At 42.5% G+C, this 26,202-nt stretch overlaps 1 protein-coding gene across 1 annotated transcript; it reads right to left on the bottom strand.

The window, feature by feature from the left end:
* Window positions 1–233: 233 nt before the first annotated feature.
* Window positions 234–26,202, bottom strand: ARCN1 (archain 1). Its single transcript, XM_035009084.1, has 10 exons — window positions 26,044–26,202; window positions 18,510–18,773; window positions 17,768–17,947; window positions 17,432–17,637; window positions 16,413–16,577; window positions 11,539–11,704; window positions 7,923–8,070; window positions 7,489–7,597; window positions 4,470–4,674; window positions 234–1,960 (listed from the first exon to the last, which is right to left on the bottom strand). Exons 1-10 carry the CDS (start codon window positions 26,044–26,046, stop codon window positions 1,871–1,873), a joined length of 1,536 nt encoding a protein of 511 aa, XP_034864975.1. The 5' UTR covers window positions 26,047–26,202; the 3' UTR covers window positions 234–1,870.

The raw sequence follows: 26,202 nt of genomic DNA, 5'->3' as shown, positions 1-26,202 counted from the left end.
AAACCCCACGGACTGGAGTACACGTGTACGTATACATATGTGTGCGCTCAGATGGAGAATACCCACGGAGGCACGATCCCTGTAATGTGGGGGAAGGCGATGAATACTCTCGGATAGAGATTCTTTGCTCTTAAAAAAAACATATCATTAATTTTTAAACTTAGATCCCGTTACATCATCTCGAATCAGCAAGGAGACACCAAAGTATGAGAGAGCCAAGAGTCTAATAAACATTCATTTTATAATACTCTTTATTTGATTAAAGAATTTTCCTTCTTTGTGTACACTGGAATGTTATATTCCCTATGTATTTTACAGGGTTACAAAATGTCGCTCATTTTAAATATTACCCCAAAAGTAATTTCAGAAAAAAAAAAAGGTTGTGAAACTGAACAACTTTAAAAAAATCATATGGACAAGCAACTTTCAAACAAAACTGGATTAATAAGATTTCTTGCCTACTTAACTACATGACAGATTTCTTGTCCCAGTCCCCTTCCTCAAAAAAACCTCATGTGGAAACCAAGCCAGAGATAAGGATTCTTCCCTGATGCAGTTAAGGGAAAGGGAAAGGCCAGAAATTTCTTTGGCAAACAATTCCATCCACGGCCATCTGTGTGTGACTGCTTTGCTTCGAGGACAGTACACTCTTTGCAGGGGAGGCCTGATGTCGTCCCAAGTGGGAGTGGTCCTCTCCAGCCCAGCTGGAAGTGCAGCAGGTCACCTTGTCATCTGCCTCTCCGCCCCGCCTGGGGCTGTGGCCTAGCAGCAGCCGCAGCAACCCTACCAAGTGCAATGCTGAGTTAGAAAGCCAACGCTGGGCTGGCTGATGTAGCCTTCTCCATTGCACAAGTAAGTGGATGAGAGGGGGCATGAGGACTCAACAAGAAGGGCTCAAGGGACGAAAAGGACGGACTTCGGAGACAGGAAAGACAGGAAAGGACTGAGAACACAGAGAAGAGCCAGGAAGGAGGAGGTGGTGCATTCAAGGACACGTGAGCGGGCTTTTATGTTTTAGCTGAAGTACCCAAAGTGCAGAGAACCAGAAGCTTGGGTAGCACCAGCAGCAGACAGGATTACCTGTGGATGGGAAAGCCCTCGCTGCACGTAACCATTCGCCTCTCAGGCATCTTGCAAGTGGGGGCTGTGCCATCAGAAAGCTGCTTCTCGGTGGTCTTTACTACTGGCACAAGAGGGATTCACAGTACTGTTCTAAACTGGAGGAACACAACTGAAGGAAAACAACGTGCAAGGGAATGGAGGGACAAGTGGACATAGGAAAAAGACAAAGTACATCCTTATCTGTTAACTTCTAGACCTCATACCCCTTAAGCAGTTCACCTGTATAGTCCAAAGATCGAGGTTGGATTAGATCAACCAGTTCCCAGGAGTGCCCCTACATATGGATGATCCCAGTGCTTGACTGAAGGTATATAGAGAGAAAAACTGAAGGTAAAGGAAGGGAGTATGAAAGATTAAAATTTGCAAAGAAAACTTTTTAAAAATGAAGTATGAAATGTAACCGTATTTAGGGATTAAAACAAAGGAGCAACAATGAGGCAAAGGCAGAGAAGCTGTTTAACTGGGGAGCATTCTCTGGAGAACGTGCTTTCCTGTGCTGGCCAGTAAAATCTGCCAAAGAAATCAGCAGCCTTTCCCTTTATGTTTGTGTCTTTCTTTGCCAAAGAATGTCTCTGTGACACTTGAACACTGAGGGTGAGTTGAGGGTCCTTGCGCGCAGAGAATCGTGCATTGTACCAGAAAAAAAGGGTCTCCAGTGGCTTGTGGATTTGGAAAAAACTCTTCAGCCACTGTTGGCTTCTTCTTTATTAATTTGAAATATTTCCTTTCCGGTTCCCTCTTCTTGGTACTACAGGATTTCATACTTATCCACCAGGAAAGTGGTCTCTGTGGAAAACCTTACAGGGCTGTTTCCATCTACCTGGGTCACTTTGGTAACCTAGGGAAACAAACAAAGAGTGAGGTAAAGCAGGAGGAGAGCGAGTCTCCAAGGTGCTGGCTAAATTCTCAGGACAGAACAGATCAAATTCCCTTAAAGCAGTATTAAAAATAACTCAAAAACACTAAAAAAGTTCAATTCACAATTGTGCCTTACAGCATCACTCTTCTCCACCAACATGATTAACTTGCTTTCTAGACAGAAAAGACAACTGTTGGCATGAGACGTACAATGGTATCAAGTAAAAGATCTAGAATGAGTGGCCACTACCCAGGTCTGCCCCATAAAACCTATGAAGTTCACATTTTATCAGGCTGATCAATTAATATTTTGACCCAAAATGCAATATTCTGACTCTTCAACTTAATTTGCCTGATTTGCTCTCCAAGTCTCACTAAGCTGCTCTATCACACTTATTTTGTAGATATGGCTGGGTCCTTCTTTGAGATCTTGTTTTTTCTTTTTAATTATAAATGTCTAGTTTAATGAACTACCTGCAACATTAATGTCTACAAATGGCATTCACACAATGCTTGAACCACTGATTGTATTTTCTAATGAGGTTTTCAGAGAGTCCTCCTACTCTTCGAATTGTCCCAAACAGGAAAATGTACCCACTACTATCCCATGTCTTGGTTTCAAGCCATATTGGGAGTACACTCCCAATATTGATGGGCTTATGCCAATAACTGAGAGTGGAGAGAGAAGTGCTTTTTGGAATTATCCAACAGAGGAAGGAAAACTGTAACCTCCCAAGCACTTATAGGAGAGACAGAAACCATGTGGGAAGATAAGACAGTGCCACAAAAACAAGCAAATCAACAAGTCCGAGGGGAAAATTCGTAACATAAATTGGGTCCTTGTAATGCAACTTCAAAAACAAGACGAACAATGAGTTAAAAATAATGATCTAAAGAAACAGTTCACAAATACTCATTACTTTGCTTATCTAAAGGACCAGGTCTGCAAAAGAATTGGCTCATGATTATCTGTATTAATGAAGGGAAGCTGTAACGTAAATAATCCAAATATTGTGGGGTTTTAAAAAAGATTTTATTTATTTATTTATTTGAGAGAGGGAGAGAGAGCAAGAGCGAGCGTGAGCGCACATGAGTGGGGGGAAGAGCAGAGCAAAAGGGATAAGCAGACTTTGTGCTGATCATGGAGCCTGATTTGGGGCTCGATCTCAGGGTCCTGGGATCAAGGCACAGATCAGGCTCCCTGCTCAGTAGGGAGTCTGCTTCTCCCTCTCTCTCTCTGCCCCTCACCCCCACTCATGTTCTTTCTCTCCCTCTCTCAAATAAATAATCTTTAAAATACAAAAATAAATAAAAATAAAAACAAAACTTTCTTTCCATTCTTGGGTTCAAACCAAGTGACATATAAAAGGCATTACAAAACAAAACACAAACAAAAACTTAAAAATTTCAAAAATTAAAAAATAAAAGGCATTATAAAACCACAGGTTGGCTGTTTTGGTAAATGGCTTTTAAAATGTATAAGGGGCGCCTGGGTGGCTCAGTAGTTAAGCGTCTGCCTTCGGCTCAGGTCATGACCCCAGGGTCCTGGGATCGAACCCTGCATCAGGCTCCCTGCTCTGCGGGAGGCCTGCTTCTCCCTCTCCCACTCCCCCTGCTTGTGTTCCCTCTCTCACTGTGACTCTCTCTGTCAAATAATTAAAAAATCTTAAAAAAAATAAAATGTATGATCTTATTAAAAAAAAATAGGCAACTAAGAAATAACAAATCTTGCACAATCCACAAATACCTTTGTTTTTTTTTTTAAAGATTTTATTTATTTGACAGAGAGAGACACAGTGAGAGAGGGAACAAAAGCAGGGGGAGTGGGAGAGAGAACCAGGCTTCCCGCTGAGCAGAGAGCCCCATGCAGGGCTCGATCCCAGGACCCTGAGATCATTACCTGAGCCGAAGGCAGACGCTTAACAACTGAGCCACCCAGGTGCCCCACAATCCATAAATACTTTTATATGTATTCAATTTCTTTACCTTGCCCAATCTAGAGAGGAAAACTGAGTTAAAACAGGAGAGGAATTTGACCAAGATCATACAATAGAGTCAATAATGGAATCCTCAGGGAACACCAATTTTTCTGATTTTTTTTTAAAGTAAGCTCTAGGCCCAACATAGGACTTAAACACATGACCCTGAGGATCAAGAGTCACATGCTCTACAGACTGAGCCAGTCAGGCGGCACCCCAGCTTTTCTGAGTTTTGATACCATGCTGTTTATCTGGCATCCATCTTACCACTTTCCCCGTATGTGATCTCAATTAAAAGGGGATACCTCAGGCACCTGAGTGGCTCAGTCGTTAAGCGTCTGCCTTCGGCTCACGTCATGATCCCGGGGTCCTGGGATGGAGCCCCGCACTGCGCTCCTGCTCAGCAGAAGCCTGCTTCTCCCTCTCCCACTCCCCCTGCTTGTGTTCCCACTCTCGCTGTGTCTCTGTCAAATAAATAAATAAAATATATATAAAAAGAGGGGGGGATACCTGTATGTTACAGTAGTTTCTTTTGGAGATGAAGGAGACTTGAACAGGGAAGAAGTCATTGGGCTGCCCAGCAATGCTGAACTCGAGGCTGCCGCTCTTATTTTTGGCATCAATCACTGGCAGGCACCACTCCAAAGTACTTCGTCGGCTGTCATGTCGATACTCGCCATCAATCTCCCCAATCACCGGTGCGCCCACACCAGATCTGTCACGAGAAACACCTGTGTCACCTTAGTGGTCCAGAGCTGAAGAACTCTGCCAAGGAAAACCAGCCCTGAATTTGATTATGCTCCTCAGATTCTGCCCACTTTTTTATGGTCCTAGAAAAAAATGAGGCTCCCCTAATAACTTCAAGGTTCAAACAAAGTCCTAGCACCTTGGCCAAGGGTCTCACTCACTGCCTTCATATATATAGATACATGCGACCACAGATAACTGGCAGAGATATCCATGGGCTGCTCCAGCTTGTGGATTAAATCTGGACCTACCAGGGGACCAAGACTGACAAAAGTGGGATATATTTCCAAGAATTCTGCACCAAGGGTTTGTTGCCTTGTCAAGAAGGAATTTTAACATACTGCAGCTCCCCTTAGAGGTGACAATGGGGCGAAAAGAGTTGATAGTAGTGGTGCAAAACCTTATACATCACTATCTGGTTATTTAGAACGGAGATGAATTTGGGCCTTTGAGAAGATGTCTTCAAAAGATTTTGTTTCAAAACCTGTACTTGACGCCGGTGGGTCTGATTTATAATCCAGTAAGTGGACTTTCATATGATAAGTAAAAACACAATCACCCCTGCCCAGAATGTGAACATGATGGAAGAAAGAGATATTTAGCTGTCCTTAATCTGCCAGAGAACCAGGGCTAGTTAGGATGTACTTGGCACCCCCAAACATGGCTGACAGGCAGTGTCACCCACTCCTACACATTGCAAATTTACCATCTTTTCATTCACCAGTGCCATTCAATGCTTGTATTAGGGGCAGAGTAAATAAGGAAGACAAAGAGAAGAATTTAACGGTGATACAACATGATCAGCTCTTCCCTATCAATTCTATGGTCCCAGTGGTATATATGTTTCTTCTCTCTGCTCTTCTTCCAATTCTGATCTCTCAAATTTGATCAGTTCAAGACAAGAGGGTAAAATGTTGTGTAAGGAAGGGTCTCTTCTGGAGACTACTGCAAAAGTGAACTAAGACACAGGAAACCACCATAACCACAATTACAGGGTAGATGGAGAGGCCTAAAAATTGTGGCATCCTAAAAATAGCCTAGTAAAATAAATCTTGACAAAACAAAACCCACACCTGTCACCAACGCCCAAGTCCTACAATGGTTCAAGGCAGCCATCTATTGTTCTGAAAGAATAACCAAGCTGTGAAGAATTAAGAGGGCTACCCCAATAAAGGAGAGAGTGATAATAAAGCATATATATACATATATTTTAAAAGATTTTATTTATTTGACAGAGAGAGAGAGATAGCAAGAGCAGCAACACAAGCAGGGGGAGTGGGAGAGGGAGAAGCAGGCTTCCCACCAAGCAGGGAGCCCGATGTGGGGCTCGATCCCAGGACTCTGGGATCATGACCTGAGCTGAAGGTAGACGCTTAACGACTGAGCCACCCAGGTGCCCCTAAAGCATATTTTTAAAAATGGAAAATAAGAATCAAAAAAGAAACAAAACTACAAGTTAAATTAATATCATTTTCTCTGCAATAATAACTAAGCAATGTAACAGTAAAGATACACTAAGATACATACAATAAGATACACCACTTACTGGGTGTTCATAATTATACCCTGTACTTCATCATGGGGGGGCAGGTACTGAGAGGTAGAGGAGAGGAGCTGGATTCATTGGTGATATAATAATAGAGCACACTCACTGGAAGTGCTAGTGAGATAAACTTAAGGGAAAGAGTATTTCCAGATGATCCTAGAAAGAGGGGCTTTTAAGCACACATTAAAAACTTATTGGAACTAAAAAAAATAATAAAAATAAAAACTTACTGGAACTAACCTTCTGGGGGTGTTGGACATTTTCTTTTTTCTTTAAAGATTTTATTTATTTGAGAGAGAGAGAATGAGAGAGAGCGAGTACATGAGAGGGGGGAGGGTCAGAAGGAGAAGGAGACTCCCTGCCGAGCAGGGAGCCCGATGCAGGACTCGATCCAGGGACTCCAGGATCATGACCTGAGCCGAAGGCAGTCGCTTAACCAACTGAGCCACCCAGGCGCCCTGGACATTTTCATTATGTTAATTGTGGTGACAGTTGCACAGGTATATACGTGTCAAAACTTATCAAACTGTACAACTTAAATATGTGTAGTTTATTGATGTTAGTTATACTCAATAAAACTTTTAGAAAATTTACGAAAACTAATGTAAATATGTTCTCCGGCAAGAATCAGTAGTTCCCTTGAAAACATACTCTCATCTTTAGCTGAAAGTTTCGAGAGCCAAGTGAAAGAGAAAAAATTCAGTCTGACAGATTCAATTTCTGACCTGCAAAACAAAACCAAGACTTTGGACTGAAAAGTGGCTCCTCCTTCTGGAAGTCTTCATTACTACAAGAACAAACACAGGTCCAACATCTGGAAACAGCTCTAGAACTACAACTGGCTTTAAGTTGGTTTTAAAAACAGTAAAATCCACTCCTTTTAGCGTGAACAGCTCAACACACTTTGACAAATGTATGTCATCTTGTAAACACCATCACAGTCAAGTCATAGAACATTTCCACTGTCCTCAAAAGTTCTCTTGTGCCCTGTTGCAGTCAACTGTCTTCCTCTCTACCTCCTGATTTCTGTTCCAAGAGTATTATGTTTTCCCAATGTCATATGAGCATATAGTATTGTGGGCTTTTGTAACTGGTTTCTTTTACAACTGGCCTTTTTAAGAAGCAGGTATCTCAGAGTGGATGGCCAACTAAGCGCTGCCTCCAAAACAAGGTCCAAAAGACTATTTCTATAAGCCCAGTACCAAAAAAAATGATTATGTGGGGGACACCACTTACGGAAGCGGGATGGTGATAATCACATCATTCAGTTCTAAATTATCTTCCTGTAGCTCATATTCTATGTTGACATCACAGCCATTTCCACTCTCTGAGGGCCAGCAATTAACTGAGAAAAAAAGCAAAGCAGGAATATTCAAATATTAGAAAAAGAGTGGAGAAAAGTTAAGATGGCAAATCAAAACGGATAGCTAGCTGCAGGCCTAAGACACCCTAATATAAACTATTATAAATAACAGTTTCAAAATTAAAGCTACTAAAAAACGAAAGCTCGTGATTAAAATACACAAAATGCAGTACTAAGCCCATTTTGAAAGAAAGTCATTTTGTCAAAAAGAATTTTGCTACGGCAATGAAGATAAGCATGTACAAGCCAGGGCTCTTTCCAGTTCTCAGTGCAGACTAGCTTAGTGGGACTGGCCAGAAGCACTTACTTGTCAGTGGAATAAAAGATTCTTCTGTGGTTTGTAGCCTCCACTTTAGCACCCCTACGTCACTGTTGACTGGAAATGACTTCTCTGGATTCTTCAAGCCAATTAGAGATTCTGCAGTGAAAAGTTTTTTATCCACGTTTGGATGGGTCTGAAATGGCAAGTAAAAGAAAACTTCTGAGGTTCAGGCATAAGATAGGAAATAAAATCCCTCTGGTCTTACATGGTCCATAATCTAAACATCTAAAATAGAGTACCACGGGGTGCCTGGATGGCTCTGTCGGCAGTAGAGCACGCAACTGTTGATCTCAGGGTCTTGAGTTCAAGGTCCATGTGGGGTATAGAAATTACTTAAAAATAAAATCCTTAAAAAAATAAAATAGAGTACCTAAAAGAATGCCAATTCCTTTTGATGTGAAGAAAGATGTCCCAGGGCGCCTAGGTGGCTCAGGTGGTTAAGCGTCTGCCTTTGGCTCAGGTCATGATCCTGGGGTCCTAGGATCGAGCCCTGCATCCGGCTCCCTGCTCAGCAGAGAGCCTGCTTCTCCCTCTCCCTCTGCCTGCCTCTCTGCCTACTTGTGCTATCTCTCTGTCAAATAAACAAATAAAATCTTTAAAAAAAAAAAAAAAGATGTCCCTTCTTTAAAGACTTTAAGACATTTTAAAAATAGGAACTGGGGACACCAGAGTGGCTCAGTTCGTTGAGTGGCTGACTCTTGGGATTTCGGCTCTGGTCATGATCTTGGGGTCATGGGATCAGGCCCCGCATCTGGCTCTGTGTTCAACAGGGAGTCTGCTTGAGATTTTCTCCCTCCCTCTGTCCCTCACCACCAGCCCCCATGCCCTGCACTTGAGCATGTGCGCGCTCTCTCTCTCCAAAATAAATAAATAAATCTTTTAGGGGCATCTGGGTGGCTCAGTTGGTTAAACGTCTGCCTTCGGCTCAGGTCATGATCCCAGAGTCCTGGGATCAAGCCCCACATCAGGCTCCCTGCTCAGTGGGGAGCCTGCTTCTCCCTCTCCCTCTGCCCCCTGACTCGTGCTCTCTCTCTCACTCTGTATCTCAAATAAATAAAATCTTTAATAAATAAATAAATAAATAAAATCTTTAAAAAGTAACTTCAACTCTAAGGCATTTTGTTTGTAATCGAACAAGTTAATAATTTTGTAATTGAAAAAGCTGAAGACCTTTAACCAAGTCCTTTCTAAAAATACTTGACAGGAAGCAACATCATGGGAGGGCCAAGCAAGCCAAGTAGGAGACTACTGATCAGATGCCTGGGTCATATAGCAGTCCTGGCCTTACAGTCAGGAGGCAGAAGAGAGAAAAGCTCTGTGGAAAGTTTAGTTGCAATTTTGCTCAGAGCACTAAAGTTATTCAAACTCAGCCAGCTAAGATAGACTAATCTTTTATTTTATTTTTTTTAAAGATTTTATTTATTTATTCATGAGAGACAGAGAGAGGCAGAGGGAGAAGCAGGCTCCCAAGGAGCAGGGAACCTGATGTGGGACTCGATCCCAGGACCCTGGGATCATGACCTGAGCCGAAGGCAGATGCTTAACCATCTGAGCCACCCAGGCGCCCGATAGACTAATCTTTTAAAAAGAAGTCATATTAAGAGAGAAAAGGGAGGGGCGCCTGGGCGGCTCAGTCGGTTAAGCGTCTGCCTTCGGCTCAGGTCATAATCCTGGAGTCCTGGGATCAAGCCCAGCGATGGGGTCCCTGCTCAATGGGGAGTCTGCTTCTCCCTCTGCCCCTCACCCCACTCGTTCTCACTCTCACACACAAATAAATAAAATCTTAAAAAAGAGAGAGCGAGAGAGAGAGAAAAGGGAAAAGAAATAACTCCTGGACAATAGCCTACATATACTTTTTAAAAAATTTATATAGCCTACATAGGGGCGCCTGGGTGGCTCAGTCGTTAAGCATCTGCCTTCAGCTCAGGTCATGATCCCAGGGTCCTGGGACAGAGCCCCACATTGGGCTCCCTGCTCAGCGGGAGGCCTGCATCTCCCTCTCCCACTCCCTCTGCTTGTGTTCCCTCTCTCGCTGTATCTCCCTCTGTCAAATAAATAAATAAAATCTTAAAAAAAAAAAAAAAGAGCCAGCAAAGCTGTTGTCAAAACTATAAGCACTACTTCCAAAAGACAACTTTGTGCTGATTATGGGGGAAAAACAGACAAAAAAACATTCTTCCCTGAAAATGCTTTGTTCTTATAACAAGAAATACAAGATCAACCATTTAAATAAAGTGACAAAACAACTGTAATAATACAAAGAAGTTTCATACATATCCAGGTAGGAGGAACATACATATTTATTTTATAAGGATTTTTATTAAATTTTAAAAAATACCACTAGACATTGCCCTTCAGGGGCGCCTGGGTGGCTCAGTTGGTTAAGCTTCTGACATCAGCTCAGGTCATGATCTCAGGGTTCTGGGATTGAGACCCACCGTGGGCTTTGCACTCAGTGGGGTGCCTGCTTCTCTCCGTCTCTGCCCCTCTCCCTGCTCTCGTGCACACTCGCTCTCTCACTAAATAAATCTTTTAAAAAACTTTGCCATTTTTAAAAACTGTATTTCAAACAATATCCTGAATTATTTACTCTTTGCATAACAGAAACAAATAAGCATCTATCTGTATCTTTGTTAATGAGTATGAAGTCATTAATTTGATTTCAAAATGACCTTTCATTCAATTCCACTATTAAAAGTCTATTATACTACAGCTGCTGTCAGTTGCTCTCAACCCCCCTGGTAAGATATTTACTGTCTCAAGGTCTCCACTATATGTAATAAATTAACTTCTTTCCTAGGCATCTAGAATGGCACTAGTTCTATAAATTCATTTTCTTTTTTTTTTTTTAAAGATTTTATTTATTTATTTGTTTGACAGAGAGAGAGACACAGCGAGAGAGGTAACACAAGCAGGGGGAGTGGGAGAGGGAGAAGCAGGCTCCCCGCAGAGCAGGGAGCCCGATGCGGGACTCGATCCCAGGACCCCGGGATCATGACCCGAGCCGAAGGCAGTCGCTCAACCAACTGAGCCACCCAGGCGCCCCTCTTTTTTTTTTTTTTTAAGATTTTTATTTATTTATTTGACAGAGAGAGACACAGCAAGAGAAGGAACACAAGCAGAGGGAGTGGGAGAGGGAGAAGCAGGCTTCCCATTAAGCAGGGAGCCCGATGTGGGGCTCGATCCCAGGACCTAGAATCATGACCTGAGCCGAAGGCAGACACTTAATGACTGAGCCACCCAGGTGCCCCTATAAATTCATTTTCTATGTTCTGTGGTTCATATGAGAAACTCCAGTTGAGAAAGACTGTGCTAGTGCAGACAAATCGAAGTCGGGTTTTTTTTAAAGATTTTAGTTGAGAGCGAGTGAGCGCGAGAGCAAGAGAGAGAGAGGGCATGCGTGAGTGCACAAGCGGGGGGGACGGGCAGGGGGAGAAGGGGAAGCAGACTCCCAGCTGAGCAGGGAACCTGACACGGGGCTCGATCCCAGGACTCTGAGATCATGACCTGAGCTGAAGGCAGGCTCTTAACAGCCTGAGCCACCCAGGCACCCCAGACAAACCAAAGTCTTAATACTTCCTTACCCAAAGCCTCTACACACCTGTAGCTGCACCCCTTTCTTATCTTCATTTTCCACATGAAGACGAATTCGGCCAAATTTATCATCTGAGATCCTAAGCATGATCATGCCATGCAATTCCATATTCTGCAATCCTCCATCCCGTCCACAAGTCAGTGTGATCTTTTCCTCAATCTTCATGTGCACGCTGTAGAGAAAAAGTAATAAATTTGTTCATAAAGGTAGAAACCAGAATTCCCTTTCTCCAGGGTTTAATGGTGATTAGCCATCAGCAACGTATTTTAAGGTGCTGTTGCTGTATGTACAGAATTTAAAGCATTATACCCTTTTATCCCACAGACAAGTTCCCACCTGTGCAAACAATGTAATAGTTATTCACTGAAGAACTGTCTACAATACCAGTTTGGAAATAAATGTCCATCAATGGGGAACTGCTTAAATACATAAAGGTATATCCACAAAAATGAATACTAAGCAGTTGTGAAAAAAGAGGTAACAACTGAAAATGCTTTTCATTTGAAAATAATTTCAAAAATTAAAAAATTAAAATTATACCAGGAATACATTTATACCTTTTTACTTTTTTTATTTTTTCTTTTAAAGATTTCATTTATTTATTTGATAGAGAGAGACACAGCGAGAGAGGGGACACAAGTGAGGGAGTGGGAGAGGGAGAAGCAGGCTTCCCGCAGAGCAGGGAGCCCGATGCAGGGCTCGATCCCAGGACCCTGGGACCACGACTCGAGCCGAAGGCAGACGCCCAACAACTGAGCCACCCAGGCGCCCCAATACTTTTTTAAGATGCTGTTAACATTTTATCCCACCATTTGTTTTATCATTTGCATACTCTCTAGAACTATTATTGGGTGTTTTTTTTTCCTGATCTGCTTACAGGCAGATTATACACATCATGGCCCTTTACCCCTGAACACTTCAGAGTACATCTTGTGAAAATAGGGATATAGTCTCTTACTTAACCACAGTACTGTTATTAACTTCGCAAACTGACACTTTCTCTACTCTACCACCTATATGCTAATTCTGTCAGTTGACCTAGTAATGTGTTTTAAAGCAGTACAAGATCCCAGGGTGCCTGGGAGGCTCAGTTGGTCAAGTGTCCGACTCCTGATTTCGGCTTAGGTCATGATCTCAGGGTCCTGGAATCAAGACCTGCACTGGGCTCCGTGCTCAGTGCACAGTCTGCTTGGGATTCTCTCTCTCCCTCCCTCTGCTTCTCCCCTCACTCATGCATGTTCAGTGTCTCTTTCTATGAAATAAATAAATGGATAAAATCTTTAAAAGAAAAAAAAATAAAGTACAAGACCCAGTCTAGGATAAAGTATTACATTTAGCTTCATGTCTTTATAGCTTCAAATAAGGATATTCTTATCTCCAAAGTAAGTGAAAAAAGTAATTGGAAAATGTGTCTAGTATGCTACCACTTGTGTATAAGGAAAAAAGAAAAAGATATATATGTTTTTATTCACCTACATATAGACTATACTTCTCAGAAAGAAGAACTAGAAAACTAGTTAATAGTAGTTGCCTCCAAAACGAGAAACTTGCCTGGTGGGAGAAAGACTTTTTATTTTAATACTTTTGTTCCCTCTTAGATTTAATTAATTAATTAAGTAGGGAGGGTGAGGAGCAGAGGGAGGACAAGCAGACTCCACGCTGAGCACGAGCCCAACACTGGACTCAATCTCACGACCTAGAGATCACAACCTTAGCTGAAATCAAGAGTTGGACACTTAACAGACTGAGCCACCCAGGGGCCCCTGTAATACTTTTTGAACCTTTTAAATTTTGAACTATATGAATGTATAACCTAATAAGAAAAATAAGTAAAATAAAAAGTGCTACTGTTCTGGTCAATTACTAAGTACAATCTATCCATATTTTTTTACTAAAACTATTTTTAACTGGGTGAACTGCACACACTAAGAAGATTATTCTGGCATCCTACTTTGTTACAACATGTAAGTCTTCCCAGAAACAAAGGCGTATGATACACAAGACCATAAAGGAGTGTATCTTTTTTTTTTTTTTAAAGATTTTATTTATTTATGTGAGACAGAGAGAATGAGAGACAGAGAGCATGAGAGGGAGGAGGATCAGAGGGAGAAGCAGACTCCCTGCCGAGCAGGGAGCCGATGTGGGATTCGATCCTGGGACTCCAGGATCATGACCTGAGCCGAAGGCAGTCGCTTAACCAACTGAGCCACCCAGGCACCCCAGGAGTGTATCTTAAAATAATGCAGGGTCGGGGCACCTGGGTGGCTCAGTCAGTTCAGCCTCCAACTCTTGGTTTCGACGTGGCTCATGATCTCAAGGTCATGAGATCGAGCCCCACACTGGGCTCCACACTGAGCAGGGAGTCTGCTTAGGATTCTCCCTCTCTGCCTCTGCCCCCTCCCCCGCTCACACAGGGTCTCATTTACTTTCACAAGAGTTTGCTCCATGTTCAAGAAATATTTCGGGGGCGCCTGGGTGGCTCAGTTGGTTAAGCGACTGCCTTCGGCTCAGGTCATGATCCTGGAGTCCCTGGATCGAGTCCCGCATCGGGCTCCCTGCTCAGCAGGGAGTTTGCTTCTCCCTCTGACCCTCCCCCCCGCTCATGCTGTCTCTCTCTCATTCTCTTTCTCTCAAATAAATAAATAAAATCTTTAAAAAAAGAATTATTTCGGAGCGCCTGGGTGGCTCAGTCGTTAAGCGTCTGCCTTTGGCTCAGGTCATGATCCCAGGGTGCTGGGATCGAGCCCCACATCGGGCTCCCTGCTCTGCGGGAAGCGTGCTTCTTCCTCTTCCACTCCCCCTGCTTGTAAAGAGTCTCAAGCCCTCTCTAATACATAATGGTTTCCAACATCTTTTTAAAACAGTGTCAAGCCTCTGTCTCACTCAAAGCAACCACTAGGAACAGCACGGGAGCTTCAGTGATTTCAGAGATTTCTCTCAACGTAATTCTGTTCATCTCATACAGAACAGGACATACAAAATACTCTTATGCACACCTGATACAAGTATCCTCTCAGACTCACCTTTCACTTGACCCCAAAACCATCAGCAACAGTAAAGTCTGGGCTTCAAGACAAGAAATCTGAGTCATGCATATGTGAACTTGGTAACTAAAAATGTTATGAACCAGTCCTGATGTAAGAGACAAATCAAAATATTCTATACTCAGGATGCCTGGGTGGCTCAGTCAGTTAAGCATCTGCCTTTGGCTCAGGTCATGATCCCAGGGTCCTAGGATCAAATCCCGCATTGGGCTCCTTCTTCAGCAGGGATCCTGCTTCTTCCTCCGCCTGCCGCTCCCCTTGCTTGTGCTCTCTCTGACAGATAAATAAAATCTTAAAAAAAAAAAATTGGGGGCACCTGGGTGGCTCAGTTGTTAAGCATCTGCCTTCGGCTCAGGTCCTGATCCCAGGGTCCTGGGATTGAGCCCCGCACTGGGCTCCCTGCTTGGCGGGGAGCCTGCTTCTCCCTCTCCCACTCCCCCTGCCTGTGTCCCCTCTCTCGCTGTGTCTCTCTCTGTCAAAATAAATGAATTAAAAAAAAAAAAAATTCTATACTGGGTTCAAGTACTGAAAACGCAAAAGATAATACGTTAATTTGCTGTGAAAGATACTTATAAATTTTGTATTAAAGACTGGTTCCCCTTAAAGTTTACTTAAAAGAAAACTTGCCAAAATACAGTGCAGAGGCCACCACTGCTCTACCCTCTAATTCAAATCCACTTTAAGAGACCAGGCACACACTAGGCACAAAGACAAGTTACTTTTATTTTTTTTAAAGTTTTTATTATTTTTTTATTTAAATAAAGTTTTATTTATTTAAGTAATCTCTACACCCAACATGGGGCTCGAACTCACAATCCCAAGATCAAGAGTCGCATGCTCCACCAACTGAGCCAGCCAGGCACCCCAAGACAAGTTACTTTTAAATTCAGCCAGCACACTGGGGTGCCTGGGTGGCTCAGTTGGCTAAGTGTCCGACTCTTGATTTCAGCTCAGGTCATGATCTCAAGGTCGTGAGACTGAGCCCCACACGACCCCATGTGGGGCTCTGCACTAAGCGGGGAGTCTGCTTGAGAGTCTCTCCTTCTCCCTCCGCCCTTCCCCACGCTTGTGCACATGCACTCTCTCGCTCATAAAATCTTAAAAAAAAAATTCCCTCTCCCTTTGTATCCCTCCACGCACACGCTCTAAAAACAAAAACAAAAACAAAAACTTAGCCAGCACAGAGTTAATAAAAGGTAAGTTCTAAACTCCATAAAAAATAAATAGCTGGGGCGCCTGGGTGGCTCAGTCGTTAAGCGTCTGTCTTCGGCTCGGGTCGTGATCCCAGGGTCCTGGGATCTAGCCCTGCATCAGGCTCCCTGCTCAGCGGGAAGCCTGCTTCTCCCTTTCCCGCTTCCCCTGCTTGTGTTCTCTCTCTCTCTGTCAAATAAATAAAATCTTAGGGGCGCCTGGGTGGCTGTCATTAAGTGTCTGCCTTTAGCTCAGGTCAGGATCCCAGGAGCCTGGGATCAAGCCCCACATCGGGCTCCCTGCTCGGCGGGAAGCCTGCTTCTCCCTCTCCCACTCCCCCTGCTTGTGTTCCCTCTCTCGCTGTGTCTCTCTGTCAAATAAATAAATAAAATCTTAAAAAATAAAATAAATAAGTAAATAAAAGAAAATAAAATCTTAAAAAAAAAAGAAAAGGAAAGAAATAGCTGAGAGCCCCCAATCATGGGAAACGGGGGGAAAAAAAAGACCCCATGTTAAAATCTAGGATATACTCTAAGTCTTTTAAATCTGGAAAAATTAAAAGATACACAAAAAATTTGTAATGCACTAAAATAAACATTTCTACACATTATGTGATCTGTTCTTACTGAAAAAGTTACTGGTTACCTCTCCATATTAATGGGTGGAGCATGCACTTTGGTAGCTTCAGAAGTACGCTTGCTCATATTAGAGGACATGATAGTTTCACCTTCAGATTTCAATTTGTCCACAAAATTATCTACTTCCTTCCCTTTGGCTCCAAGTTTCAAAGCCTTGCTGGGACCTGAAGGCCTAAGTGGAAGAATAAGAAATAATAAAATAAGAAAAACATCAGGTCATCATCCCAGAAAACATTAATTAATAACCTCATAGCATTCAAGCTTTCCCTGAAACTGTTCTTTAAGAATATGAAGAACTCAAGGGGAAAAACCCAAGCATCCTAGGGTTTAGGGGAGCACCAGACTATTCCCTGCCCAAACTGACAGCTGAGTCACAATAATATGTAAACTTCAGATGCCTGAGTGGCTCAGTTAAGCGTCTGCCTTCAGCTCAGGGGCCTGGGATTGAGTCCCGCATCGGGCTCCCTGCTCAGTGGGAAGTCTGCTTTTCCCTCTCCCCCTCCCTGCTGCTCATTCTCTCTTTCTCGCTCTCTCCTTCTCTCTAATAAATAAATAAAATTTAAAAAAAAATACATAAGCTTCAAGGACCTAAACACCAAAGGTACATTTATATAAGCATGCGTGATCAGATGAAAACTTTGTAATTTCCAACCTGATAAATATACCTGTGCATAAACAAACTCTTGCATATACTTTTAGGTAGTTCACAGATTCTCCCAGAAATCCATTCACACCAAGATTAAAAAAATCCATGTTCCATAAACAGTTAAATATCCCCTCTTCTCCCAAAATAAAGCAACTCTCGTGGTATCATTTATAAAAGAAACCTCTTTTACATAAAAAATCCCCCACCACATTCAGATTTCTCCTTCATACCTTTATTATGTAGCCAAATTTAATATTACATCTTACTTCATCAAGTCACTCATTATTTTCCACTTGCCCAGAAATCAGCTATCCCTCCAAAATACACACATCCAGCCTTCACCGGCCACTCTAGGGTTGCTGGTGATACACTGAATTTACCTGGCTGGCGCAGGTGCCACTTTTGGTTTATCAGTTTCAATGATAGTCTCTGTGATCATGGCAGCTGTGCTGCCTCCAGATACTGCAGAGCTTCCAAATCCTCCAAATCCTGGTGCTTTTTTGCCCTGTCTCTCTGCATCTCTTCGGGCCTGTTGTAATTCCTTCGCTTTACGCCGCATCTCAGCCTTGGCTTCACGTTCTTGAGTCTACAAAAAGAGACATCAGTGGATGTGGCTTTGAGTACAGTCTATACTAGCAAATGAGAACAGGGAAACAGTAAAGCCTAAAAGAAAGACACACAAACAAAAAGTCCCAAAAAAGACTCTATTTATTTACCTCTCTAACTGCTCTGAACACCTTTTCCTCATGAGAATCCATTTCCGTGAAGGTTCTGATCTGTGCCAGGTTAACATTCTCCCGGTATCCCAGGGCAACAATTTCATCAAAAGCAAAAATTAAATCAAAACAGTGCTCTGATATCTCATTCTCCTCTAGGGCTCGGCAATACTCAGGGATCTAATCGTGGGCAGCAATGGAAAAGAAAGATTTAAAAGTTATCAGCATTTATGTTTCCCAAGTCTTATCCTTTAAAATACACAAATTTCAAATAAAATAAAATACACAAATTTCAGCAAAACCTCTGAATCCCTTTGTTAGCTCCGCTCCTCTTTCTTTTAAGCAAGACTTTGGCATAAAGAGAGAGAGAGAGAGAGAGAGAGTGTGTGTGTGTGTGTGTGTGTTTGGCATAAAGAGTGTGTGTATTATCTATATCAATAAGCCTTACCTAATGAATATTATCTAAAAATATGGGCAAACAAGTGTCAGAACCACAAAAACAGACCGAAGCAACTGCTTAAGAAAACGAAAGGTCAGTTTGCACATTCTCTTTTGGGATACTTAGAGTCTAGGAGGGCACACAGTGTCAGCTGAATGAATAAGGAACTGTAACAATAAACTGCTGGGGTGGGGGCATGCAGCATGCAAACTGATAAGCATCAGCTGCTTTGGGGAAAAAATAGTTTCACAGTGAAAATTTAAAGCAGAAAACTATGACCCACAATTACAAAAAGACTCTTACCACTCTTGAGAAAAGCCTTAGGGTCTCCAGATCTTCTAAGATGTTACTGTTTTTGGTAGTGATCAGCACCATGTACAGTTTCTCCATAGGCTGGTAGACATATCTTACACTCTCTGTTTCAACAAATGTATGTTGTTTTCCAGTGTTCATGAGCTTTGGAAAAGCTGCTAACAAGCCCTCAATCCGAGTTCGGGTCATCTCCACAAACTGTCGAGAAACAATAGCCTTTCCTGCTTTCGTGCAGACGGCTGCTGCCAACAGCACCTGCCAGGAACATACGTCTAAGTAAGTACTAATTATTTCTTCACATCTGTTTTCTTAGCATCCTCAGATCTTCCACAGAATGACACACACAGTTACTTAGTGATACGACTATTAGAATGCTGATTTTCAAACTCTACTTCATTGCTCTTTTAATTCCAGTACATAATTCATAAAATAAAGCTACGCTGGAGCAAAATGGAACTATCAGTCCTATTTTTCAATAACCTACCTTAAGAAAAACTTAGTTAAAAAAAAAAAAAAGCAAAACTTTTGCCAAGTCTACAAATACATTTGTTAACAGATATCCTATGACTCAGAAATGGGTTGCTTTCTGCTTTGGCAGACCCATAAAAAATAGTTCAAACTTTTTCTAAGAACAGAAATCTCCACAGTGAAAAGAGAGGTCTGACCAGGCAGATTAAAGGTTTATACATAAGCCGCTGACCTTTCCTTTCTTTTTTCCTAGAACACGGAACTAATCTAATCTGTATCTTTTGTTCTTTGATTAATAACCCCATCCCACGCTATCCTACCTCTACATATGTAAACAATCTATAAAATGAAAAACTAAATGACTCAATGTTTCACACAGGTTTGACACTGGTCAATGATCAAGACCAACAGCCTTTTTTCATAGTCTGGCATTCATTAAACAAAACCAAGTACCAGGGGCGCCTGGGTGGCTCAGTCAGTTAAGTGTCTGCAGTTGGCTGAGGTCATGATGCCAGGGTTCTGGGATCCAGCCCCACACTGGGCTCCCTGCTTGACCAGCCTCTCCCTCTCCCTCTGCCACACCCCCTGCCTGTGCGCTCTCTCTCTCTCAAATAAAGAAATAAAATCTTACAAGCACCAAAGGAAGAACAAGAGACCTCAATGCCATTAGCAGGGGAGTAAGAAAATTAAGTACAGTGTTAATCTTCTCTGCAGTGCAGGAGCCCCAGAATTCACAAATACAAATAACATTTTGGAAGCCTCAATGCTACGATACCACCTCTGAAATATCAACATCCCACTGGTCAGGCTTCTCAGCTTTACAGACATCTGTCCTCTACAGGTAAGCAACTTGAAGAAAAAACAAGTTAGTCAATTTAAATATTCTTATAGTCTAAGTACATCAAAACAGTTCTATAATAATTATAGGAGAACACAATGTCCTTATCCATCGAGAATAGGTAATTAGGTATTTGGGAGATAATTACCATCATGTTTATTTCCAAGCAGTTAGGTAAAAACAATTTATATTGGAAAAGCGATCTATATCTTATACAAATAATTTCCCTCTATCAAATGGATTTTTATTTTTTACTACTATCAACTCTACACTGAAATTTAATTACCTCAGCTTAAAGTCACTTTTATGCTGCATAGAATTAAAAAGTTTTTAGCTGTTCCCATAAGCAACCTGAGGTGATCTCTGAAAATGGTTCACTATTCACTTGACCCAGACAACCCTAAAAAATCATGCAAATCAAGAGGTTCAAATCCTTGTGTTCACTTTAAGAACACATGTGAAACCTTCCAGGCCATCAAGGGTATGTATATCTGAGAGCCACCAAGTATCTGAAGGATGTCACTTTACAGAAGCAATGTGTGCCATCCTGTCACTATAATGGTGGAGTTGGTAGGTGTGCCCAATCCAAACAGTGAGGCTGGACACAAGGTTGGTGGCCCAAAGAGTGCTGAATTTTTACTGCAAATGCTTAAAAATGCAGAGAGTAATGCTGAACTTAAGGATTTAGACATAGATTCTCTGGTCACTGAGCACATCCAGTTGATCAAAGCCCCCAAGACGCAGCAAGAATGTAACAGAGCTCATGGTTGGATTTACCCAGACATGAGCTCTCTCTGCCCCACTGAGATGATCCTTACTGAAGAAGAGGACACTGTTCCTAAACCGTAAGAGGAGGTTGCACAGAAGAAAAAGATATCCCTGAAAAAACAAAGACTTATGGCCTAGAAGTAAATTCTGCATAAAATAAATGCAAATAGGGGCGCCTGGGTGGCTCAGTTGTTAAGCATCTGCCTTCGGCTCAGGTCATGATCCCAGGGTCCTGGGATCAAGTCCTACATCGGGCTCCCTGCTCCGCGGGAAGCCTGCTTCTCCCTCTCCCACTCCCCCTGCTTGTGTTCCTGCTCTCACTATCTCTCTTTCTGTCAAAAAAATAAATAAAAAAAACTTTAAAAAAAGAAATTCAATTTCACATTTATTTTTATCATAGGAGGTTCATGTTTCAACCATCTATATATTTCTGGCAAAAAGAAATGTTTTTAAATAAAAATGTCATCACTGTTTCAGCTTACGCCATGACAAGCAGCTAAGTCTCTGTACTGGTCAATGAAGGCTTACATGACACTATGTCCAAAGAAGGTAAGATTTTTGCCCCAAAATTATCCCTGAGAAAATAGCTGTACTGCATGAAAACTTGTTCATAGCAGCATTATTCATAATAATGAAAATAAGCTAAAAAGTGAAAACCCAAAAGTCCACAGACTGATGAATGGATAAACAAAATGTGGTCTACCCATACAATGGAATAGTACCCAGTCATAAAAATAAGTGAAGAACATGGATGAACTTTGAAAATATTGTGCCAAGTGAAAGATACTAGACACAAAAGGCCACATCTTATGTGATTCCATTTATATGAAATATCCAGAATAGGAAAATCCAGAGAAGAAAGTAGATTAGTGGTTGCCAGAGGCTGGGAAAGGGAAATGAGGAGGGACTGCTAATGAGTACGGGGTTTCTCTTTGTGGTTATGAAAATGTTCTAAGCTTAGATAGTGGTGATGGTTGTACAACTCTGTGAATGTACTAAAACATCTACTGAAACATGTAATTTAAAAGGCTAAATTTTATGGTATGTGAATTATATCTCAATTAAAAATAAAAAGGAAGGCGCCTGGGTGGCTCAGTTGGTTAAGCGACTGCCTTCAGCTCAGGTCATGATCCCAGGGTCCTGGGACTGAGTCCCACATCGGGCTCCCTGCTCTGCGGGAAGCCTGCTTCTCCCTCTCCCACTCCCCCTGCTTGTGTTCCCTCTCTCGCTGTGTCTCTCTCTGTCAAATAAATAGGTAATGATCTCAGGGTCTTGGGATCGAGCCCCGTGTCAGGTTCCCTGCTCAGTGGGGAGTCTGCTTCTCCCTCTCCCTCTGCCCCTCCCATTAAAAAAATTATGCTTTGATTAACTGGGGGATTTGAGTATGTAAAGATGAAGAAACAGTGGGGTAAAATATCAAGACCTAAGCAGGAAAACTCTGAGACTCTCTCTGAGTCATTCCATTATACAAATACAAGCAAACTAAGGCTCCCAAAGTAGGACCAAAGTGCCCCACTTTAAGTATGGCAATAAATTCCCAAGACACCACAATCAGAGGGTTCACGAAGCTGACACAGGTTTCTATGCACTATGTTATTCATGTCACCTCTGGAACATACAGTCACCTCTAAACAAGATAAATTTAACCTATTCTAAATTAATATTCATTTTCTTAAATGCCTTAAAATAATAAAGCTTCCCTTCACATCAGTGTTTGCCAATGTTTAAAAATTATTAAAATACAGTATACACTAAAAGGTAAGTTAATTTTTCCAACTATAATTTGATCTGATTTTCTTTGGGGAAGAGTAAGTATATTCTCTATAAAGTTGTTTTATTTATTTTTTACATTTTTAGAAAAGAACATTTGGACCTAACAGGACCCTTCAAGAGCCCCTGATTGTTTTTTATAGATGTAGATACTGAGGGGGCCGAAAAGCTAGATCTCTCCAGGATTATTAAAAAAAAAAAAAAATCCAGGGCGCCTGGGTGGCTCAGTCGTTAAGTGTCTGCCTTTGGCTCGGGTCATGGTCCCAGGGTCGTGGGATCGAGCCCTGCATCGGGCTCCCTGCTCAGCGGGAAGCCTGCTTCTCCCTCTCCCACTCCCCCTGCTTGTGTTCCCTCTCTCGCTGTGTCTCTCTCTGTAAATAAATAAATAAAATCTTAAAAAAAAAAAAAAAATCCCCTAAGTTGAGCTTTGTCAAACAACTTTTCTTTCAATAATACTTACAACCATTTGAGTATATCATCATTTGTGTTTGGATTAAATAACTCTTCTACCCAGATTTAACTACATTAATCAGAAAGTTCTTTGAGTAAAGAAACCTAAAGAATTAGGTTTCTGGGGTGCCTGGGTGGGTCAGTCGTTAAGCGTCTGCCTTCGGCTCGGGTCATGATCCCAGAGTCCTGGGATCGAGCCCCGCATCGGGCTCCCTGCTCGGAGGGAAGCCTGCTTCCCCCTCTCCCATTCCCCCTGCTTGTGTTCCCTCTCTCGCTGTGTCTCTCTCTGTCAAATAAATAAATAAAATCTTTAAAAAATAAAAAAATAAAAATAAATGTATTAAGACAGAGAACTGATTATAATACTAACAAATGTTAAGAAAATAAGAACATGGGGGCACCTGGCTGGCTCAGTCAGTGGAATGTGGGACTCTTGATCTCAGGGTTGTGGGTTTGAGCCCCACGCTGTGCGTAGAGATTGCTTAAAAATACAACCTTTAAAAAATAAAAAGAAAGAAAATAAGAACGTTTTTATTAATTTGCAGAAAACTAGAAAAAAGATCAAAAGATGCCCTGTTTTAATTAAAAGATTTTATTTATTTGACAGAGAGAGACACAGCGAGAGAAGGAATACAAGCAGAGGGAGTGGGAGAGGGAGAAGCAGGCTTCCCAGGGAGCAGCGAGCCCGATGAGGGGCTTGATCCCAGGACCCTTGGATCATGACCTGAGCCGAAGGCAGACGCTTAAAAGACTGAGCCACCCAGGCGCCCCTGTTTTGTTTTTTTAAAGATTTATTTGAGAGAGAGAGAGAGAGAGCACATGCAGTGGGGAGGAGCAGAGGGAGAAGGAGAGAGGATCCTGAAGAGACTCCACACTGAGCACAGAGCCTAACTCAGGGCTCAATCTCAGGACACCGAGATCATGACCCAAGCAGAAACCAAGGGTTGGACACTTAACCAACCGCACTACCTCGGCGTCCCCACCTGAAACTGTTAACATTGTGTGTCAACTTTAAAAATGTGAAATAAAGGGAAAAAAAAAACACACACACACACCATTTATATACTGATATGTGCAATTTACTCTGAAATGCATTTAGAAAAAGATGAAGAGAGGGCTGGCTCTCTGGTTAAATGAGTGATAAAACAACTATAGTGAAATGTTATAGAATCTAGCTACTGGTCATATGGGTGTTCACTGTGAAGCTGTTTCAACTTTTCTAGATGTTTGAAAAATTTATAATAAAATGTTGAGGGAAAATCAACTTTCAGAAGTTTTACTTATTTATTTTTTAGGTAGGTTCCAGGCCCAATGTGGGGCTTGAATTCACCACCCTGATATTAAGAGTCGCATGCTCTACCGACCAAGCTAGCCAGACGCCCCAACTTTTAGAAGTTTTCATACAAGGGCACCTAGGTGGCTCAGTCGTTGAGTGTCTGCCTTCGGCTCAGGTCGTGATCCCGGGGTCCTGGGATCGAGTCCCGCATCGGGCTCCCTGCTCCGCGGGAAGCCTGCTTCTCCCTCTCCCACTCCCCCTGCTTGTGTTCCCTCTCTCGCTGTCTTTCTCTCTGTCAAATAAATAAAATAAAATCTTAAAAAAAATTTTTAAATAAAAAAATTATTAAAAAATGCATATTTATATATGACACAACTATATGTATATGCATACATGTCCAAATGACATGCAAAACATATTTTATGCTTATTACTCAACACCTAGGGCTTTATCATCTCTCAGTTACCAATGAATTAAAAATATTAAGTTTCAAGAACTTTTCAACAAACAAGATTTTTGTAAAGATTGTATTTGATTTATATAATACAAGGCTTTAATTTTGCTATTAAAATTATAATATGCTCCAAAATGCACTACAAATACAACCAGGATGTAAACAGGAAAGGAGTTAAAAAATCACTATCCAAATACTGAGCCTCCTAGTGGAAATGAACAAAGGAGTTTTTGGAAAGTTTATGTCCAACAGTAAAGTTTTGTGAGGCAAACAGTCTGGATGCAATTTATTTGCCTGAAGCTGAAAACAAAAATCTTTCAGTGGCTGAAAGACCAAGCATGAATCCCACCCCACCACCATCCAAGTTCTCGTCTGAAAAGGTTGTCAGCAGAACTTATTATGATTGGCAGCAAATTATACTGTCATCTCAAGTATGTAGGAAGATGCTTTAAATCAATTATTAATCTATTAACTAGAGAATAAAAAAAAGTCCTTCAAAAGATTGAAAGGCATAAAAAATGACTAGCTCTTTTGAAACCAAAGAATTTCTCCTACTTCATAAATACCCACAAACTGTAGTGATAAAGCAAGATTTAGTGGAGTCAGCATTGTGTTTTGTCCGTCCCACCCTCACACACATTAATTTTCTCCATCTCTACCACAGATGAGAACACAAGGATTCCGCAAGTGAAGGCAAGTAACAGGTCGCCGGGTATAACCCCTTCTTACTCCTCCTCCTCTTGTGAGACTTCTGATTACAATATGCCACCAACACCTCTGACTTCACCCGAACAAGTTTCAAGTTCCTTGAAAACAAAGTCTGTGCTATTGCTCGCTCACCTTTTCCCAATGCTCCATACACCGCACATACTCATAACTGACAAATGGACACACCCAAATTCTGTAGTAGTGGAAGGTTTCAGGGACACCTGGGTCCTACAAATTAGTGTTAGAAGTTACTCCTTCCTGTTCTATGCCTCCGTTCGAACTTTCCTTTATATCCCCCTTCCGAATAAACAGAAGTGCTCAACACTAATGGATTTGGAGTATCACGGGCCTCCCAAACACCGGGGATGAGAGGAGAGCTGATTCCCTGAGAAAGGGAGCCCCCCAACAGAAGCCCAACCGGCCGAGACCGGCGCCCACGAAACCCGCCGGACGCTAGCGCCGAGGTGCGAGGTCTGCAGCGCGAGGGTCCGAGCCACACCACTACGAGGTTCTCGAACGGCAAACACCCCGGGCCCAGCAGAGGAGGGTGCCCAGCTGGGTGGGGGGGAAGGGGTGTGGGCGCAACGGGAGAGGGACTGCAGGCAGGTCCCTCGGATCTCCCGGGCGGTCGGGCCCAGGACGAGGAAGGCCACACTGCTCGCCGAGCCCCGAGGGAAGCGCCCGGCTCCGGGCCCTCGGGGCGGGACTCCTCGGCCCCAGCACCAGGCCGTCCGGCAGGCAGAGCGGCCGACCGAAGCCGGACCCTGGGAATTCGGCCCGGCTCGGATCTTACCATGGTGAGGACGCTGGGGGGATTCACCCGCGCTTCCCGTTCCACTGGAGCTGGGGTCAGGGGAAGGGGAGCACCGGTCGCCCTGGACCTGCTGCCCCCCTGTCAGGAGCCGCTACCGCTTTGCCTCTTGGCAAGATGGCGGCCTCGAGCCACGTCTCC

Source organism: Mirounga leonina, unplaced genomic scaffold (genome assembly GCF_011800145.1).
Source record: "Mirounga leonina isolate KUSES-001 unplaced genomic scaffold, KU_Mleo_1.0 Mir_153, whole genome shotgun sequence".
Lineage (NCBI taxonomy): Eukaryota > Metazoa > Chordata > Mammalia > Carnivora > Phocidae > Mirounga > Mirounga leonina.
The sequence above is the reverse complement of the archived record's forward strand: the minus strand, read 5'-3'. Positions and strand labels throughout refer to the sequence as shown.